The sequence below is a fragment of the Pelophylax lessonae genome, assembly GCF_965119305.1.
Source record: "Pelophylax lessonae genome assembly, chromosome: 3".
NCBI classification, from domain to species: Eukaryota; Metazoa; Chordata; class Amphibia; order Anura; family Ranidae; genus Pelophylax; species Pelophylax lessonae.
Window position 1 is genome coordinate 38,871,188 of NC_138770.1, and position 21,019 is coordinate 38,892,206.

General features: G+C 46.1%; 4 protein-coding genes across 4 annotated transcripts in view; 2 read left to right on the forward strand and 2 right to left on the reverse strand.

Moving 5' to 3' along the window:
• Positions 1-21,019, reverse strand: part of LOC309550737 (uncharacterized protein) — a 578,111-nt gene that overhangs the window by 442,097 nt on the left and 114,995 nt on the right. The window lies entirely within an intron of this gene.
• LOC309550685 (uncharacterized protein) overlaps positions 1-21,019 on the forward strand; it is a 903,485-nt gene that overhangs the window by 315,206 nt on the left and 567,260 nt on the right. The gene's annotated exons all lie outside the window — the stretch shown is intronic.
• The window catches only part of LOC309550757 (uncharacterized protein), a 245,401-nt gene that overhangs the window by 109,847 nt on the left and 114,535 nt on the right, over positions 1-21,019 (reverse strand). The window lies entirely within an intron of this gene.
• The window catches only part of LOC309550707 (uncharacterized protein), a 233,561-nt gene that overhangs the window by 13,906 nt on the left and 198,636 nt on the right, over positions 1-21,019 (forward strand). Inside the window, exons 2-4 of the mRNA XM_082251041.1 lie at positions 12,611-12,725; positions 14,687-14,821; positions 14,908-15,031. Of these exons, the coding sequence (XP_082107167.1) occupies positions 12,611-12,725; positions 14,687-14,821; positions 14,908-15,031 (374 nt within the window). The remainder of the gene's footprint in view (positions 1-12,610; positions 12,726-14,686; positions 14,822-14,907; positions 15,032-21,019) is intronic.

Sequence of the window (21,019 nt, forward strand, 5' to 3'; positions counted from 1 at the left end):
GTAGGCGTTTGCACATGCGCACGAATATTTGCGTATCTGCATGCGCGAATATTTGTACAATTTCTGTTAGCATGAACAGGAATACGGATTAGCCTGTGCACAGGAAGCTGCCTAGAAGAGCCATTCTGTCTGCTGGAATGTCCTTCCTGACACCAAGTATGATTTGTAAGGTTTATTAATTGCACACAACACCCATAGACCATAAACAAAGCAAAAGTAAAAAATAAATGTGACAGTGAAACACATAACTAACCAACAACCTAACTATAATACACTGTGTACAAAAGGAGGGAAGCTCACACAAGCAGGGCATGACCATGACTGGGGCTGGGAACAAAAGGGAGCAGAGATGTGGTAACAGGATGCAGAAAACCAGGTACAGGATATAGGATCAAGCAGAAATGGGGCTCCCAGGCAGAACACTGAGGCACTGATAAAAGGTAAAAAAAGGGATTATATACCTTCCCAGCAGCCAGCATCAGGTGAAGCCTAATTACTGGGATCTACTGGCTGCTGTTAGACACCTGCTGGTGGCCACTGGAGCTGCACTCTTTAACTCTTGGAACCACAGTACCACCAGCTGGTGATTCCTGACAGTCGTCCTGCCCCTTAAGGAGTGGCCTCCAAATGCTCCACATGGCCTTGAAACATCAAGGTCTTTCTGAGTGACCCTTCTGCTGGTGCTGGATAAGTCCAAAAAGAGAAGATCTCCCATCATTAGTGTCTGAAAAGATTCACAATTTTCTTAACCACTTTAGCCCCAGCCCTATTTCGGACACTTTTTGTTCACAAGTTAAAACCAGTATTTTTTCCTAGAAAACTACTTAGAACCCCCAAACATTATATATATTTTTTTAGCAAAGACTCTGGAGAATAAAATGTCGGTCATTGCAAAATTTTTTGTCACGCGGTATTTGCGCAGCGGTCTTTAAAACGCCATTTTTTTGGAAAAAATTTGAAAAATCACATTTCACTGCATTTAAAAAATACTAAACAGTAAAGTTAGCCCATTTTTTTTGTATATTGTGAAAGATGATGTCACGCCGAGTAAATAGATACCAAACATGTTACGGTTTAAAATTGCGCCCCCCCGTGGGATGGCGACAAACTACGGTCAATAGAGATCTCAATCTGCGACGCTTTAAATTTATTTAACGGTTACCAGTTTAGAGTTAGAGTGTAGCTCTTTTTTTTTAATTATTGCCCACGCTCTGGCGATCGCGGCGATACCTCACATGTGTGGTTTGAACAGCGATTTCATTTGCGGCTCGACTTGCGTATACGTTTTTTTTTGTGCGCGAGCTAACGGTGACGGGGACGGCTAAATTTTTTTTTTTTTTTTTTTTCCTATTTATTTTTTCTTTTTTTTTAAACTTTATTACAGGTTTTTTAAAAAAAAAAAAATCTGATCACTTTTATTGCTGTCACAAGCAATGTAAACATCCCTGGTGACAGCAATATGTCGTGACAGGTACTCTTTATGGAGGGATCGAGGGTCTAAAAGACCCTAGACCCCTCCACTACACTTCCCTGTATGCAAAACGCCGAAAACGGCATTTTTGCATACAGCCGTTTTTCAAATCTGCCGCCTTTTGCAGCACAGTAACCCGGACGTGACGTCATGGACGCCGCCTCCGGGTTACGTCATCGGAGACCCGATCGATGCCGTTTCCGGCATTCATCGGGACTCCATCCAGCCGGCGGACGTGCCGGCTGGGTGCTCGGGGCTCCCGGTGGGACGGTAGCCCCGAGCAAAGCCGCGGAAGGCGGCGGGAGGGGGGGGACGTCCCCTCCCGCCCCCCCGGGTAACGATCGAGCGGCTCCCGAGCCGCATCGATCGTTACCGACGGAAAGCCGACCGTCGGCTTCAAACAACGGTACCGGGATGATGCCTCTAGCTAGAGGCATCATCCCGGTATAACCCCGCAAAGTCTGATGACGTAGAGGTTACGTGACTGGTAGTAAAGTGGTTAAACCATAGTCCTTCAACCCACAGGATACCAGGGTGTCTCTTTACAGCTGGGCATTCCATTTCTTAGTTGCTAGTCTGGTTTCTTTTAACCTGGGTCCCTTAACACACCTGGAGTTGCAGAGACTACACCTGGATCAGGCAAAATTTCAAATAATACTCTGTCCTTCCCCAGAAAACCTCTGTTACTGGAGCTGTTATAGCAAGTGTAACTATCGAATGCAGAGTATGTGTCGACCACCAGGCTTTGACTCATCAAATGGCTGGAAAAGAAACTTAGGCAGGGCATATGTAGGAATCTTGAACACGACTGATGAACCATGCCAGTCATGTAAGAAACGTTGAGTCTCAGAGGTATCTGACCCAATAGCTGGTGAGAGCTTCACCCTGTTGACATAGACTGGCTGGGCAGTGGGCGCAGGTTCAGTAGAGTCAGGCTTGGCAGCGGGCACATGATCAGCAGAGGCAGGCTGGGCAGCAGGCACAGGATCAGCAGAGGCAGGCTGGACAGCAGGCACAGGATCAGCAGAGGCAGGCGTGACAGCAGGCACAGGAGCAAAAGAGGCAGGCTGGGAAGCAGGCAACAGATCAGCAAAGGCCGGCTAGGAAGCAGGCACTGGGTCAGCAGAGGCAGGCTGAACAGTAGATGCATGTTTAGCAGGGGCAGGCTGGGCAGCAGGCACCTGAATCAGAGGGAGGCTGAACAACATATACAGGATCAGTGGAAGCAGGCTAGGCACAGGATAAACAGATGCAGACTTGACAGCAGGCACAGAGTGAGCAGGCACAGGCCAGGCAGCAAACAGAGCATCAGAAAAGTCAAGTTAAATAGCGAACAGAGAATCAGAGGAGTCTGCATGGGCAGCAGATGAAGGATCAATGGAGTCAGGTTAAACAGGCAGAGGATCAGTGTCATGAGGCTGGATAGAAGAGAATGTGTCAGTAACATTAGCATGGGAAGCAGGTAGCATAACAATGACAGCAGACTGGTCAGCAGGTAAAGGATTAGTGGCATCTGGCTGGACAGCAAGTGAAGCACCAATTGAGTAAAATTGGATAGCATGTAAAAGATCAGTAGAGTCAAACTGGACAGCAGGAGAGTTAAGTCAGGCTGGAATGTGGGCTTTGTACACAGTGGTTTTTAAGCAGTGGTCGAGTGTTCTACTTGGCTAAGTGAGTCAGTATGTTCCAAGAATGGATGGAACATCTTAGAAAGGCTTGAGCAGATATTTTTGCGCTAGAATAAGGCCAGGGTACTGAGAGTCCCAAATACAAAAGTGCAGTAGTCAGAACTGAAGCCAAGTATGGAGCAGACTGACCCATAGTTGATGTAGTGTCAGGCTGGACTGAGGTAGCTAATACAGGGACAAGCAGGACAGCAGCAAATAGGAAATTACTTGAAAGGAACAATTAGCACAGACTGGACTGGAGCTACAAACATTTGAACAAGCTGGGCTTCAGCAGTAAGCACTCGAACAGGCTAGACTGAAGCAGCTGACACTGAAACAGACTGGATTTAAGTGGGAGGTACTGGAACAGGCTGGACAGAAGCAGCTGGCATGGAGGCAGATGGTTTGAGGCAGAAGGCAGGAACTGACACATGATCAGCTTAAACCAGTGATTCTCAACTCTGGTCCTCAGGGCACACTAACAGGCCAGATTTTAGGTATTACCTTGGAGGGATGCAGACTAGAATACTGCAATCACTGAGCAGCAAATGATATAATCTGAGATGTATTTCAGTTTTCTTGCAAACCTGGCCTGTTAGTGTGCCCTGAGGACCGGAGTTGAGAAACACTGGGTTAAACAATTGTTGGTGTAGGAGTGGCCACTGACAAAATTGTGCAAGCAGGAGAAAAACATTTTCTTTTTTGGTTTGGATACTGGAGAGCTGCAAGTGGTTACATGGAGCTGACGTGGCTGTGCTGCTATTGGGGAATTAGTGACCATACTTAGAAACAGAGATCAAAAGGTAGCAGTGGCAGAGGAAGGTTTCTGAGGGGTTGCCAAGGGCCACAGAGCAGAAGAGAGAGCCTTCATTGGATTAAATGCAGAGAAGGTGCAGCTAGTGGGAACTGGATACTGATATATATTTGTTTAGCACTCTCTAGTGTGTGCTAGGTATTAGTGTAGGTTTGTTGGAGTAGGAAAATGTATTTTGGCTCAGGGTCAAGCCTGAGCTGTGAATCTGGGCCAGGGTTTAGTGAGCTAGGCTGGATGACTCATCCTAAAAGCTCATCTGGTGCCTCCCCCTGTTTTTTGGGACATTGGAGAATATTCTAGACAGTGGGTGGAGGTTAGAAGGAGCTGTTTGGAATATTTATGAGGTCCTCAGCCAATCCCCAGTAAAGGGCTATCAGGGGGCAGGCCACCTCATAAATAGGTATGGGTCAAGCCAACGGGGGAGTTGGGTGAAAGATGGAGTGCTGAGGAGGCTGTTGGTGGCCCTCAGGGGTGCCCCTAGTCTGGGGGGGGGGTGAACTTGGGCCAGGGTTTAGGTGCTGGAAGGATCCTGCCAAAACACATGCAGGAAGCAATTCAGTTTTATTATTTTGTATAAATATTGGCAGTAGAAATTACTATAAAGTGATAAATTCCATTTGGAAGTTGAATGAAATTGATTTTAATAAAGTTTTACGAGGACTGTAAGAGATTGGTTATCCTGGTCCAGCGGCAGTATAAATAGAGGAAGCGACGTGTCCAGGCATGTGACCCCTGATTACGTTGGACGTACTGACGAAATGTGCATAGGGCAATTCAATGTGACACATCTGTAGCACCCTCCTAGATAGGTGCTAGGTAGGGAGTATAATTTGCTCTGTCTGCTTATCAGGAGAGTGGCAGGTAAAACCTAGTTGCTATGTCTGTTTATCAGGGGAGCAGGATTTCTAGTCAAGCCTGTTACATGTGTCCATGTGTGATTCATCTGGTCTGAGTGTCCCCACTGTGTCCAATAGGGGAGCCTGTTGGACAGTGGAGGAAACCCAACCAGTGACACACAGGCTTTTGTGGCTGTCGCAGTGGGTTGGCATCCTGGTATATGTTATAAAAGCCAAAGACACATGTGGCAGGGGGTCTTTGGGCGGGAAGCCAGGTCCCAGAAGGAGAGTACAACTGTTTCTTCTTCTGCAGCTGGGAAAGGTGGTCACAGGCAGTTGGCCCAGTGAACCTGAAGGTGTTGCTGAACGCAGAGGTCCAGTGGATGCCGACAAGTGGAGTTTGGAGGCAACTGTGACTCTGGAAAAAAGGTGTCTGTGAGTACAGAGGAACTTGCCCAGGGGTCTGCCAGGAAGGGGACCAGTTCAGAAGCTAGGGTCAGCGGTCAGGTGTCAGCACACCAGTATTGAGAGGAAAGGGGTGCCAGTTTCAGAACCCTGAAGAGAGTAACTAAAGCAGGAACCTTTTAAACTATCTTCACTTCAGTGGCAAGGTGAAGCAGCGGCCTTGCCACACACTACAGCTAGTTGTCCTCAAGATTGTGCATAGTTCATAGTTGGAGTATCCCACTCATCCCTTCTCCTATCCCAGTTCTCAAAAAAACAACATCCCCTGGATTGATTATTGACTGAGCCAAGGACTTTCAATGCGGTTTGTCTGCTATCAGTTGCTAACGGTTGCCCACGGGAATCCAGAAAGTGAAATTCTCAGCAGTCCTCTAGGGGGCAGTGCTACATGTCACTGCCTGCTAGTCTGGAACTCGGAACGGCGTCCCTGCTACATAGAAAAGCTCCTTGTGCATCTGTAATCCTGTAAAACATTTTTTACTACTATGCGCAAACAATGAAAACGTTTGAATACTACACTATGATGGGCTTCTTGTTCTTCCTATATTTTATGCTCAACATCTTGGATTCCAACTGGAGTGGTGTTGTTAGCGGGGAGCCTCTATTGGTATGAGGGATACCTCTTATTGAATGGATATGCGTTTTAAACGCTACTTCTGGTGAGTAGACATTTTATCTGCTGGTGGTGGAAGAAATCACATATCATTGGATTATTTATGATCACGTCATCACTACTGGACCACTTTGGTGTTGATGGACAATTTATTTTATATTTTCATACACATCATTTTATATTTTTTGTTTAAGGGGGCGCGGTTTAATATTATTATTAATATTCACCTTCACCCATTTTGGCCTCATATGGCATACAACCAGCTGCTTCACTTAATCAAATTATTTATTTAATTAAGTTCACAGTGATTTATTGATTGTTTACAATACATCCAGGGTGCGCAGGTAGAGGGTATTGGTTTACACTTCCCGATGCCTTATGTTGTACAGATTCTTCATGTTCTCCGAAACGAGCTCATACATTGTACTTATTCAACTTTCCAACCAAGAGGGAATAGACTTGACTCTCCTTATGTTGGACAGATTCCTCATGTTCTCCGATACGAGCAGCTTATACATTGTACTTTTTCAACTTTCCAACCAGGAGGGAATGGACTTGACTCTCCTTATGTTGGACAGATTCCTCATGTTCTCCGATACGAGCAGCTTATACATTGTACTTGTTCAACTTTCCAACCAGGAGGGAATAGACTTGACTCTCCTTATGTTGGACAGATTCCTCATGTTCTCCGATACGAGCAGCTTATACATTGTACTTATTCAACTTTCCAACCAGGAGGGAATGGACTTGACTCTCCTTAATGTTGGACAGATTCCTCATGTTCTCTGATACGAGCTCATACATTGTACTTATTCAACTTTCCAACCAGGGGGGAAAAGACTTGACTCTCCTTATGTTGGACAGATTCCTCATGTTCTCCGATACGAGCTCATACATTGTACTTATTCAACTTTCCAACCAGGGGGGAAATGAACTTGACTCTCCTTATGTTGAGGGTATGTGGCCTGGTGTGGTTCAGGAGGGAAAATCCCTGTAGACACACATCTGTGTAGTCCCTAGAATCGGTGTAAGAATGGCAACCTCAGCCTGGACTCCAGGAGGGGACATGCTCACTCCCCACCCCCAAACTTTCCTGGGTAGCCAGAATGTGTGTTCCGGATTAGGGTCTAGTATTCATTTTTTTGGGTGAACCATATTTTTTTTTAATATTTGTTTATTTTTACTTGTCAGTTGGGAATCCCCAATTGACACCTGAATGCGCCTGGGGGGAATACATTATCAGGTGTTAGGGTGCATGTGGCCGCTGACTCCCCATCAACCAGCTTGAGCAGGAATCTGCCACGTTTAGCAGCGGTAGTAATACTGCAACTTAAGGTTTGACTTGGGTGAATACCCTTTTACAGTAGTTCAGCCATTCGCTGACCTCCCTAAACAAGCCAAATTCTGTACAAACATGGGTTTAGTTTAAACTATACCTCCCAACTTTTTGAGATGGGAATGAGGGACAACTAGGAGCAAAAGTATGTAGACATAGGACACACACCTCTGCCATTTCCCCTTAAAGCAGAATTATGCAAAAAAAAAAAAAAAAAAGAAGAGGATTAGGTAAACCAATAAGTGCTTTTTGTTTACCACTATTATTCCTATATATTGGCCTTTGACATTAACAAATGCAGCAAAAAATGGATGAAAGGTTTAGCACTGGAAAACACTTTTTGAAAGATAATTAGTGCATTTTATATACAACTTTATAGATCAGACCAAAATGAGGGACAAATGAGGAGAGGGACTTCGTTCCAAATCAGAGACAGTCCCTCGAAATCAGGGACAGTTGGGAGCTATGGTCCAAACCCAGAGCTCAATCCAAGTTGTCTGTTTATTGGTTCCTTATTAGTGACCAATGGTAGATGGGCCCCCTTATATCTGAAGTCAGTTGGAGAAGGAGGACATTGCTACTGTACATCTTCATTAAATCCTTATTACTAAGAGACAGAAATTTTTCATTAGTCCACAAACCTCTAAAAACCTATGGAGGAACCCTGGCTGAGAAAAGCTGGACCAGGCAGTAATATATTTCTATCCCCCTTGGTGGAAGTGGAGATAACCCATCTTTACCAAGCGCTCAGTGTCCGCTGCTCCTCTGTCAAGCCCTCCACTGGCTTCCGCTCACCCAACGAATTAAATTCAAAATACTTACAATATCTTACAAAGCCATCCACAGCTTAGCCCCCAGCTACATCACCAGCCTAGTCTCAAAATACCAACCTAATCGCTCTCTTCGTTCCTCTCAAAACCTCCTGCTTTCTAGCTCCATCGTCACCTCCTCCCATGCTCGCCTCCAGGACTTTTCCAGAGCCTCTCCAATCCTATGGAACTCCTTACCCTTATCTGTCCGACTATCTCCTACTCTATTAGCTTTTAGACGATCTCTGAAAACCCTCCTCTTCAGAGAAGCCTATCCTACCCACACCTAACAAATATACCTCCATTTTCTCCATAAGCCCATCCCCCACAGTTATTGCCTTTTGTTTGACTTGAGCCTCCCTTCTAGATTGTAAGCGCTAACGAGCAGGGCCCTCTAGTTCCTCCTGTATTGAATTGTATTGTAACTCTATTGTCTTCCCTCACATTGTAAAGCGCTGCGCAAACTGTTGGCGCTATATATATATATATATATATATATATATATCCTGTATAATAATAATAATATAAGGGATATACAGTCAGGGCCGCCATCAGGGGGGTACAGGCAGTACTGATGTAAGGGGCCCGAGCCTCTAGAGGGGCCCCACGGGGACTGCTTCCCTTACACTTTAAAAAAAAAAAAATTCCGAACTTTACAGGACCGCCACCCGCACCCGACCCCCCCTCCCCCCGCCACGGGGGGGCGGGGGGGGGTATGAGATAATACTGCTTGTAAGGGGCCCGGCGAGGATGGGAAAAGACCGGGGGTGGATGCAGCGGTGCTCCGTGACTGCACTGGCTTTGTGTGAGTCGGAAGCTGCTGCGTCTGTGTCATTGAGCTGAGAGCTCACATCGGGCTCTTTGCTGCCACCTCTGGCTACTTCCTGCTTTTGCAGTGCACTCCTCGTCAGTATCCTGCTGGACTGCAGCTCCTCTCTGTGTCACAGACACATGGGGGAAACAAGAGCGGGGGTGGGAAGACCACCTTACAAGTAAGGGCTGTGTACAACTGAAAAGGGGGTGGTTGTGTACATGTGTGTCTCTGTATGTACATGTGTGTCTCTGTATGTACCTGTGTGTGTACATGTCTGTGTGTGTATATATCTGAGTGTACATGTCTGTGTGTGTATATATCTGTGTGTACATGTCTATGTGTGTATATATCTGTGAGTGTACATGTCTGTGTGTGTATATATCTGTGTGTGTATATATCTGTGAGTGTACGTGTGTGTGTACACGTGACTATGCGTACATGTCTGTGTGTGTGTGTACATGTCTGAGAGTGTACATGTGTGTGTATGTGTGTGTACATGTTGTATGTGTGTGTATATATCTGTGAGTGTACATGTGTGTGTACACGTGACTGTGCGTACATGTCTGTGTGTGTGTACATGTCTGAGAGTGTACATGTGTGTGTATGTGTGTGTACATGTTGTATGTGTGTGTATATATCTGTGAGTGTACATGTGTGTGTACACGTGACTGTGTGTGTGTATGTGTCTGTACATGTGTGTGTGAAATATATACACATGTGAGGGGGGCTGAGAGCGTAAACGTGTGAGGGGGGCTGAGAGCGTACACATGTGAGGGGGGCTGAGAGCGTACACATGTGAGGGGGGCTGAGAGCGTAAATGTGTGAGGGGGGGCTGAGTGCATACACATGTGAGGGGGGGCTTAGTGCGTATACATGTGAGGGGGGCTGAGTGCATACACATGTGAGGGGGGGCTTAGTGCGTATACATGTGAGGGGGGGCTGAGTGCATACACATGTGAGGGGGGGCTGAGCGCGTATACATATGAGGGGGGCTGAGTGCATACACATGTGAGGGGGGGCTGAGTGCGTATACATGTGAGGGGGGGCTGAGTGCATACACATGTGAGGGGGGGCTGAGTGCATACACATGTGAGGGGGGCTGAGTGCATACACATGTGAGGGGGGGCTTAGTGCGTACACATGTGAGGGGGGCTGAGTGTGTACAGCTGCTGAATTTGGATATTTTTGGACAAAATATAATTCCGTACTGTTAAATCTTGATAGCACTGATGACTTGGAATAGAATTTTCTTTTTCATATATTACACTGTAAGTGTTAAAATAAAAGTATGCACTGAAGGGCTCACTGTTATGGCTAGTGGGTGGATTTGGTGGGATGGCCCATGGGCAGGCCCTGCTGAATGTTGGTGGTCAGGCCCGGGGGGGGGGGGGCCAGGCCTAAAGCTGTGTAAGGGGCCCCACCATTTCTGATGGCTGCCCTGTATACAGTATATCAACACAGCGCAAGGCCGTGTTCACAGTACGAGACGTTTCTTGGGGCTGCAGTTCCTGTGAGCTCCAAAAGATGGTGATCTCACTTCTACCTAGACAGGAAGTCTCTATGGAATAAAGTCACAAAGGGATGCCAAGTAAAGACAGGAAATGATGTCAGGTGCAGACAGGAAGTGATGTCATGTATAAATAGGAAGTTCCGGGTTAGAGGTGAGTCGGACGGAAGTAGAGAGGATACGTTGCTAGAAGTGACAGCAGAGGAGGTAATAAGATCTTATTTTCTATTTACACCCAGTAACCCCCCCGTCATGTCCGTCCTCTTCCTCCATAGTCACTGTGACGTCTTTTATCTCCAGCAGATGATGATACACACATATATATAGTGTGGAAACCTACATTTCCCCACTTACGGGGCCGGAACATTCTCTTCATGTTGGAGATGTGTCACCTTCTCACCTTAGCAGTCCCTTGTAACAAGGAATGGGATTCAAACTCGGGTTAATTGAAATTTGCACTGCTACGTCTTTCTTCTGAGGATACCAAATCCCCCCCCCCTCCCCCTCCTCGCACCTGACTACCTCTTCTATGTATCCCGGGCTCCACTGCCCCCCATGCAGGCCCAGGACCAGCATGGCTGATCACATAGGGGGCTAGTGGGAGCAATAATTCTGGGACTATTATTCCCGGTTAACTCTAAACTGATAACCTGGAAGAGCCTTTAAAGCGATAGTATCCCGCTTTTTTACACTTTTACCTACAGGTAAGCCTATAATAAGGCTTACCTGTAGGTACAATTAATATCTCCTAAACTGGCACGGTTTAGGAGATATTTCCAGTGCATGCAGCCGCTCACGCGAGTGGCGCAATGCGCTCTGAAGGTCCGGGGGGACCTTCAGTTTTGCTTGCCGGGAGCCTGCCGGAAAATCACTCCCGCGCGCATGCGCGGGAGTTACGTCATCGCGGCCCTGGCCAATCACCGCGCCGGAGCCGCCGAACCCGGAAGAGACGGCGAGGGATCATGGCAGCGCCCGCAGCGATGTCAGGGGGTCCGTGTCGGGGCTTCGTTCTAAGGTAAGTAATACATAATTAGCTAGTATGCAATGCATACTAGCTCATTATGCCTTTGTCTTGCAGGTTTTTTTTTTTTTTTTGTGTTCGCGATTTTGGGTTTACAACCGCTTTAAAGTGTTGCACCATGTGGGGTAGTGAAGTTAGTTGCCGTTTCATGGGAACACACAATTTTATGGTTTGACTGAATTGTGTGTGTGTGTGTGGGGGGGGGGGTTGTATGAACAAAAAAAAAAAATGCTAATTTTTCCATGTGTGTGTGAAAATCTATTTTTCTTTTAAAGCCTATATCCTGGAAAAGGAAAAATTACCTAAAGTTGAATGTTTAGGTGTAGGGAACCAAGAAAAGCAATTTTACTTACCTGATCCTCTGTTCCTCCGACTGTCAGCACTCTCCTGTACTCCCATCTGCTTCAGCAATGGATTGTCCCTCCTTCTGTCTGATGAAGTACTATGAGCTCTGCATTGGTCTTGACAACATCAAAAAATTATGACCGCTGAGCATAGTGAAGAAGAGGCAGTGTGGACCGGTCTTGCACCCTTAAGGAGCCTGCAGGAGCAGAGGATCAGGGAAGTAAAAGTCCTTTTCCTGGTTACCAACCTAATCGCTCTCTTCGTTCCTCTCAAAACCTCCTGCTCTCTAGCTCCCTCGTCACCTCCTCCCATGCTCGCATCCAGGACTTTTCCAGAGCCTCTCCAATCCTATGGAACTCCTTACCTTATCTGTCCGATTATCTCCTACTCTATTAGCTTTTAGGCGATCTCTGAAAACCCTTTTTTTCAGAGAAGCCTATCCTACCCACACCTAACAAATATACCTCCATTTTCTCCATCCCATCCCCCACGGCTATTGCCTTTTGTTTCACTTGACCCTCCCTTCTAGATTGTAAGCTGTAACGAGCAGGGCCCTCTGATTCCTCCTGTTTTGAACTGTATTGTAACTGTATTGTCTTCCCTCACATTGTAAAGCGCTGCGCAAACTGTTGGCGCTATATAAATCCTGTATAATAATAATAATGATAAATGACAAATTAACCCTTGGAATGGACTTTGTTTGTATTTGCCCGATTTGCAAAAAAATAAGAAAGTACATGCAGATTTGCTGGACGAATGATTATGCAAATGTTGTTTATAAATAGACCTCCAAGTAACTAAATTTTTTACTTACAATGCCCACTTGGGCAGCCCACCTATTAACCCCTTACATCCCATCCTAATATTATACAACCAGTACAGTCCAGATAATTCTCCGCTATCCGTCTACAGAGCAACCTGCATAGATCACATGACCACATCAATGAGGATGGAGGAGGACCGTAGTCTAATGACTGAGAGGATACTAAACCTCACCCTGGAGATCATCTACCTGCTGACCGGAGAGGTGAGGAGGATTCTGGGAGGTCACATGACATCGCTCTTATCTCTATTAATAAAACATAAACCTGACCGGAGGGGTGGGGAGGATTCTGGGAGGTCACATGACATCACTCTTATCTCTATTAATAAAACACAGATCTGACCGGAGAGGTGAGGAGGATTCTGGGAGGTCACATGACATCACTCTTATCTCTATTAATAAAACATAAACCTGACCGGAGGGGTGGGGAGGATTCTGGGAGGTCACATGACATCACTCTTATCTCTATTAATAAAACACAGATCTGACTGGAGAGGTGAGGAGGATTCTGGGAGGTCACATGATATCACTCTTACAGTGAGGGAAAAAAGTATTTGACCCCCTGCTGATTTTGTACGTTTGCCTACTGACAAAGAAATGATCAGTCTATAATTTTATTGGTCGGTTTATTTTACCAGTGAGAGACAGAATAACAACAAAAATATCCAGAAAAATGCATTTCAAAAAAGTTATAAATTGATTTGAGTGAAATAAGAATTTGACCCCTTCTCAAAACATGACTTAGTACTTGGTGGCAAAACTCTTGTTGGCAATCACAGAGGTCAGACGTTTCTTGTAGTTGGCCACCAGGTTTGCACACATCTCAGGAGGGATTTTGTCCCATTCCTCTTAGCAGATCCTCTCCAAGTCATTAGGGTTTTGAGGCTGACGTTTGGTAACTCAAACCTTCACATATTTTCTGTTGGATTATGGTCTGGAGATTGGCTAGGCCAGTCCAGGACATTAATGTGCTTCTTCTTGAGCCACTTCTTTGTTGCCTTGGCCGTGTGTTGGGTCATTGTCATGCTGGAATACCCATCCATTTTCAATGCCCTGGCTGAGGGAAGGAGGTTCTCACCCAAGATTTGACGGTACATGGCCTGTCCATCGTCCCTTTGATACAGTAAAGTTGTCCTGTCCCCTTAGCAGAAAAACACCCCCAAAGCATAATGTTTCCACCTCCATGTTTGATGGTGTTTTTGGGGTCACAGGCAGCATTCCTCCTCCCCCAATCATTGCCAGTTGATGCCAAAAAGCTTGATTTTGGTCTCATCTGACCACAACACGTTCACCCAGTTCTCCTCTGAATCATTCAGATGTTCATCAGCAAACTTCAGACGGGTCTGTACATGTGCTTTCTTGAGCAGGGAGATCTTGCGGGCGCTGCAGGATTTCAGTCCTTCACGGCGTAGTGTGTTACCAAATGTTTTCTTGACTATGGTCCCAGCTGCCTTGAGATCATTGACAAGATTCTCCTGTGTAGTTCTGGACTGATTCCTCGCCGTTCTTATGATCATTGAAACTCCACGAGTTGAGATCTTGCATGGAGCCCCATTCCGAAGGAGACTGACAGCTATTTTGTGTTTCTCCCAACTGCGAATAATCTCACCAGCTGTTGTCCCCCCTCACCAAGCTGCTTGGCGATGGTCTTGTAGCCCATTCCAGCCTTTTGTAGGTCTACAGTCTTGTCCCTGACATCCTTGGACAGCTCTTTGGTCTTGGCCATGGTGGAGAGATTTGAATCTGATTGATTGGTTGCTTCTGTGGACAGGTTTCTGTAAGGTCTTTAAAGGTTCCTTTAAGAGAGTTCTCCTAATCTCAGCTCGTTACCCTGTAAAGAAGACACCTGGGAGCCAGAAATCTTGAAATTTGATAGGGGAATCAAATACTTATTTCACTCATTAAAATGCAAATCAATTTATAACTTTTTTGAAATGCGTCTTTCTGGACATTTTTTTCTGTTATTCTGTCTCTCACTGTAACATAAACCTACCATTAAAATTATAGACTGATCCTTTCTTTTTAGTGGACAAACCTACAAAATCGGCAGGAGATCAAATACTTTTTCCCTCACTGTATCTCTATTAATAAAACACAGACCTGACCCGAGAGGTGAGGAGGATTCTGGGATTCTAACATGATATTCCTATTGCTTTTCAATACAGAGATTTCCTCTTCTGAAGTCAGGTGATCATATGACCATCACAGTGCCTCCATGTGACTCCCTAAAACCTGAGAGACACAACATGAAGAAGATTCTAGAAGTTACCAAAAAGATGATGGAGCTGCTGACAGGAGAGGTGAGCGGTGCTGGGAATTCTGGGACATTATCCAGTAACAGACAAGGGATGTGTCTGGATGGTGACTGTATCATTGTGTGTGTCAGGTTCCTATAAGGTGTCAGGATGTCACTGTCTATTTCTCCATGGAGGAGTGGGAGTATTTAGAAGGACACAAGGATCTCTACAAGGACTTCATGATGGACAATCAGCCGCCCCTCACATCACCGGGTAAGAGGAGACTTTATTGTAAAGGAGAGAGCAGTACGGGGGGTCCACCTAGATCCCCCATCATCTGATAAACACATAGAAACAATGTATTCAGTCAGTGTGTGTGTTTCCTACAGATGGATCCAGTAATGGGAACCCACCAGAGAGATGTCCCCGTCCTCTGTATTCCCGGGATTCCACACAGGAGGGTCACACCATCCCTCACCATCATCAGGTAAATGATTGACAATTCTTAGTAGTTTTGACTGATACAGCATGTTTGTTACAATGAATGTTTTATTATATCTTCCAGTTTGGAAAACTCTGGGATGATATTGTTGTTAAAGAAGAGTATAAAGAGGAGGATGAGGAGTATGGAGCGATTAAGGAGTTTTCAGAGGGACACAAAAATATGATAAAGTCACCTAATACCAGAAACCCACCAGAGAGATGTCCCCGTCCTCTGTATTCCCGGGATTCCACACAGGAAGATCACACCATCTCTCACTGTTATAAGGTTGGTGGAATGGAGCATCTAGAACATGGAATTGTGGAGGTCGATGTGTGAATTTTACTTTTTTTAAATATGTTCTAATATTAAACCTTATGCTTTACAGATATCATTTTCTCTAATTTTCTTGGCTTAGGGTGAAGATCTGATATATGTAGAATTTGAGGGTAAAGCAGAAGAAGAAGAGACGTATGTGAGCGATGATCAGCAGTCTATGGAGGAGGATGGAATAACGAGGATATTTATAGAGGAGGACACTCCTACAGAGATCAGTACAGGTGGGTCATTAACACTAAATACATTCCTCCACCCATACTGCTCACTGATTGGTCCAGAGTAGGGCAAGGACTGGGTGATATCAGCCTGTAATCCCCTGGTCACTTTCCTGAGCTGTGTTCCCCGTCCTGTATTCCTGTATTTCTCTCGGATAATCTTCCTTCTCTGTGCTGCAGACACAATTTTATGTATCTAGACTGGATTTATGAACATTCTGGGGTTCAGCTGGCAGCAAAATGAGGATTTCCCAAGTCATCCTCCAGGATGGTCACATGAGAGATAGGCTCCTCCTCCTACAGGAAACACAAGCATAGTTAAGTTTAAAATGGCTGCTCCTAGGCTGCCCCTCAGTTTTCTTGTGCTTCCTGTCCTGCTTACATGAGCTGAAGAACATTCATCCCCTGTTTATTTTATTCCTCTGTCTACGGCAGGCATCCCTGGACACCTCCATCCTCCGCCAGTATTTGGCGGGTGAGATCAACAAGCCTCAGGTGCCTTTTGGGGGTGAGGGAGGAGAACTTCTTAAGAGGGAGCTACCTGGTGAACCTCACAGGACCCCTCCTCCTGTACCTTGTCCTCGGTTGCCTTGCTATACCAGAATGTGTGGAAGGTGGAGGATTTGGGAGCTGTACTCTCCCTGAAATCGAGGTGTTACTCGCTTACCTCTGCCCAGGGGGGTTTGAGTCTGCGGGAGCCACGGAGGGTCTTCTACAGCTGGCCGGAGATCCGGTGTGGGGCTGTCCGTCGCCCTTCTTACAATGGCTTGCACACGGGGCTCCGGAGGCTGGAGCACCAGTGTGCACCACGCCAGCCAGCTGATGTTATCAAGATGGCGCCACTACAGGAAGTAGTGCAGCAGCCATCTTGGATGAGGGCACAACCGCACATCGTAGGCAGGATGGGAGCTGGCTTAAATTTAAACAGCTGATGAGGGGAGGGGAGGCCAGATTACCCTCGGTATTTATATACTTCCACTAATGATGGCGGTACAGTGTTTGCCCCGCGGCTGGTGTGATACCTTCCCTCCAGGCGGTCCTAATAGTGGAGGACCTGGCCCCCATTCCAGAGGCTGCTGATTTGGGCCCCTGCCTTACAGTGGTATGTGGAGGGGAGATGCCTTGTGGGGAACCGTAGCCCTTAAAGGAGGAAGCAGCAAAAAAAAGAGGGGGGCTAGCTGGCGGTACCCTTCGACTATTCGCCCCTGCTGTGTCCTTTTCTTTCACCAGCCCAAGTCCTCAGAAGTTTCAGAGTCGGTGGACATGGCTAAAAAAGAAGTATTGCTACACTTGTGGTGTTAAGATGCCTTGGGATACAGACAAATTGTTATGCCATAAATGCATTAAAAAAATCATTAGTGAAGAAACCAAACCTCTGGCAAAAGATTTTCTAGATTTTAAAAAGGAAGTTACTTCTACACTATAATCACTTCAAATATCCATTTCCGAGATTAAAAATGCGGATCAACCCTCTACTTTATCAAACACCTCTGGTGGTTACCAATTGAAGACCACTAGACCAGCAACCATTCCTCTAGTACGTCTGGCCTCCTCCGTTTTCAGATTCACCGGAGGAACAAGGGGAGGTCCTGTGTCAGGATAGCTCTGATTCCGAGGACCCAGACAGAGCGGTACCTCAAAAAAAAAAAAAAAAAAAAAACATTTCTTCCCGGCAGAGGAAGAAACAGAGGAACTCCTTAAGGCCATTTACATCACGAGGACCTGCAGGAAGTCGAGATTCCCAATTCAGTTCGAGACCAGTTGTATAGGGGCCTGCATGAACCCAAGACCAGAACCTTTCCGACCCATCAATCCTTGAAAAGGATAATCAACAAAGAATGGGAGTGCCCAGAAAATAAGCTTTTTTTTCCCCCAAGGCGGTAAAAATAATATTACCCTTCGAAAGAATCGGAAGGAGTTCTGCCCAAATGCCCTAAACTGGACGCATCGCTGGCCAAAGTTTCCAAGAAGTCGGATTTGTCCTTCGAAGACATGGGCCTACCTAAAGATCCCATGGATAAAAAGATCGACGTGACTCTTAGAAGGGCGTACAAGACTGGAGCATTCCAACCTAAAATTGCTAATACTTGTATAGCCAGGAATGTGGCTTTTTGGCTGGAGCAACTCAGAAGGTACCTAGAAAAAGTCTGGGTACGGATGAAGCTCAGGACTCCCTACCTCTTATTGAAAAAGGGGTAGAATACATGGCTGATGCGGTGGCAGAGGCAGTCAGGATATCAGCTCGTACCACAGGATTGATCAATGCGACTAGAAGAGCCCTCTGGCTCAAAACTTGGGTTGGCGACTATGCCTCAAAAAACAAGCTATGCAATATACCTTTTGACGGAAGCCTTCTGTTCGGCCAGGAGCTGGACAAAGTTTTAGCAAGATCAGCGGACAAGTCTAAAGGTTTCCCATCCAAAAGGAGGGAAAAACCAAAGAGATTTTTTCGTTGCACAAGAGGATAGACCCAATCCAAAGGTGAAAAGGCTAACACCCAAAGGAAATGGGTCTTCAATAAGAACAAAGGGAAGTCAAAAGTTTTTTTCCCCAATCCCGGAGGTAACAGTAACAAACCCTAGTGACGCCAGCTTCCCAGTTGGGGGGATACTTCGGCACTTTTTCCGACAATGGCGGAACTTTTGTTCAAACCCCTTCATCTTGCAGATCATCATAGAGGGATACAAGATAGAATTCACGGCAAAACCTTATCACAACATCCAGACCACATCCCTTCCAGAATCACCCTATGCAAGGAAAGCCATGGAGATGGCAGTTAAAAATCTGCTACTCAAGGGCGTGGTCAAGGAAACTCATCCTTCCCATAATTCGTCAGTATTTTACTCTCAGATCTTCTCCAGGCCAAAGCCCTCGGGACAACATCGACTAATCCTGAATCTCAAGGACCTCAACTGTTTAGTTTGGTACAGAAAGTTCAAGACGGGGTCTATTATTTCAGTGAGAGCCTTGCTCCCGGAGGGATCTTTCCTGGTAATTTTGGACCTAAAGGACCCCTACCTACATGTCCTGATCCATCCGGACCATCAGGCATTTCTGAGATTTGCCATCTGTTCAGTAAGGCAGATTCGCCTGTTTCAGTTCCAGGCTCTCCCCTTTGGAATCTCTGTGGGTCCCAGTATATTTACAAAAATAGTGGCGGAGATAATGCAGGAACTCAGACTGAAAGGGGTTCGTATTGTCCCCTACTTGTACGATTCCCTCATTTACGGTCAGACCGAAGCGGAAGTAATAGTAAACCTTCATACGACAGAGAGTTTCCTCACCTCCTTAGGGTGGGAAATTAACAGTCAGAAGTCCAACAGAACCCCATAACAGAGGGTGGTGTTTCTGGGTTACATCATAGATAATACAGTAGCCCAAAGAATCTTACTGGAAGAAAAAGTGGCGAAGCTCGCGGAGGCGACAAAACAATTAATCTCGGTACCCAGGGTCTCAAGGAGGGACATAATGGTTTCTGTTAAGCCTCATGTCGGCCTCCATTCAAGCGATTCAGTGGGCCCACTTCCACATGAGAACGCTTCAGTGCCACCTCTTGAACCACTGGGATGGAAAAACATCATCGCTAGACAGACAGATTGTGATCCCCGGTCATCCGGAAATCCCTGGCGTGGTGGTTGAAAAAGGACTCCCTCTCAAAGGGAAAACTCTGGTTGCCTCCCATTGAAATCAGTTACCATGGATGTAAGTGCTTTCAGTTGGGGGGCCCACATAGAGCACCAGGTGAGACAAGGAACTTGGTTCCACTCTGGGGCAAAAATCTCTTCAAATGTAAGGGAGCTGGCAGCAGTGCGGGAAGCCCTTCTACAATTTCAGAAGGAAACTGTTGGCAAACAGGTTCAGATACACAGACAATGTCACAACAGTGGCTTACATCAGCCAACAAGGAGGCACACAATCAAAACATCTCATGAGAGTTGCGTACAATCTACTATCATGGTCAGAAACCCACCTGCTCTCTCTTATCAGCTATCCACATAAAAGGGACGGCCAATATTCTTGCGACTTCCTTTTTTTAAAGATATGTTTATTCGGTTTTGCAAACAAATACAAAAAACAACGATAACAATACAAACAGCAAAAACAGTCACAAGTGACTAAACAATAAAATCACCCCCCCCCCCGGTCACATCCTATACAGGAGAAAGGACATCAGTACAGTGTAGAAAGGAATAATCACATGCAAAGTACAACAAGCGGTCATATACAGCACAATAAGCATCACTATCACTCTAATGGGGAGTATCAGGAGGGGCTCAGAACCCTGCTCCTCCAAATTCGGAGGAGTCAAAGTAAGGGGAATGGAAATCCAGCCACTCCAAATTTTCTCAAATAAAAGCGGGCGCCCTCTCAGATCAAAGGTAAGTTTATAGAGAGGAAGACAGCCATTAATCAACTGAAGCCAAGTGGCAACAGTAGGCCCCGCGGACCCCTTCCAACTCAGGAGTATTGCCTTCCTAGCATAAAAGTACAGGATGCGGAGTAGTCATTTTGTGTGTCCGGAAACCAACAGGTCCCCAAACACGCCCAGTAAGCCATTTTTCGGATGAAGGATGTTAGGGATACCAAGAGCTGTGGATATAAAGGAGTCAACCCCAGACCAAAATTTAGAAACCAATGGACAGGTCCAGAAACCGTGTAAGATATCGTCCGTCATCCCACAACCCCGAAAACATTCAGGGGTGGGACGCAAGGGGTGAGATGACTGTGATGAAACACCTTGAGTTGAATTAGGTGGTCAGTGGAGGCCAGAACGGACTTAGGGTAAGTAGTAGAAAACTCTGTCCAGTCATCCTCACTAAGGTCAACGCCCAAGTCTGTCGAGCGTGCCTGCGCCCTCGCAAATCTGGGGTTAGAGTCCACCATCAGAAAGGTGTAGTATTGGGAAATTAATTTAGTAGTGCCAGGGTCTCTGAGCAGTTTCTTCAAGGCAGCCATACACAGAGGAGTCCGAAGAGAGGCAAATTGGGCCCACAAGGCAGGTCTGATCTGGAGATAGTAGAACCAGGATGAAGAGGGAAGTCCGAATTCTCCTCGGAGTTGCTGGAAAGATTTAAATCCCTGGGCAGTATATAAATGGTTGAGGTACTTAACACCCCTATCAATCCAAAACTGGGAATGCAGGAAAGACAGCAATTCAGGGAGCTCCGGGTTGCACCAAAGAGGACTGTTAGGGGAAGAGGTCCAGGCGCCCGTGGAGAAGCACCA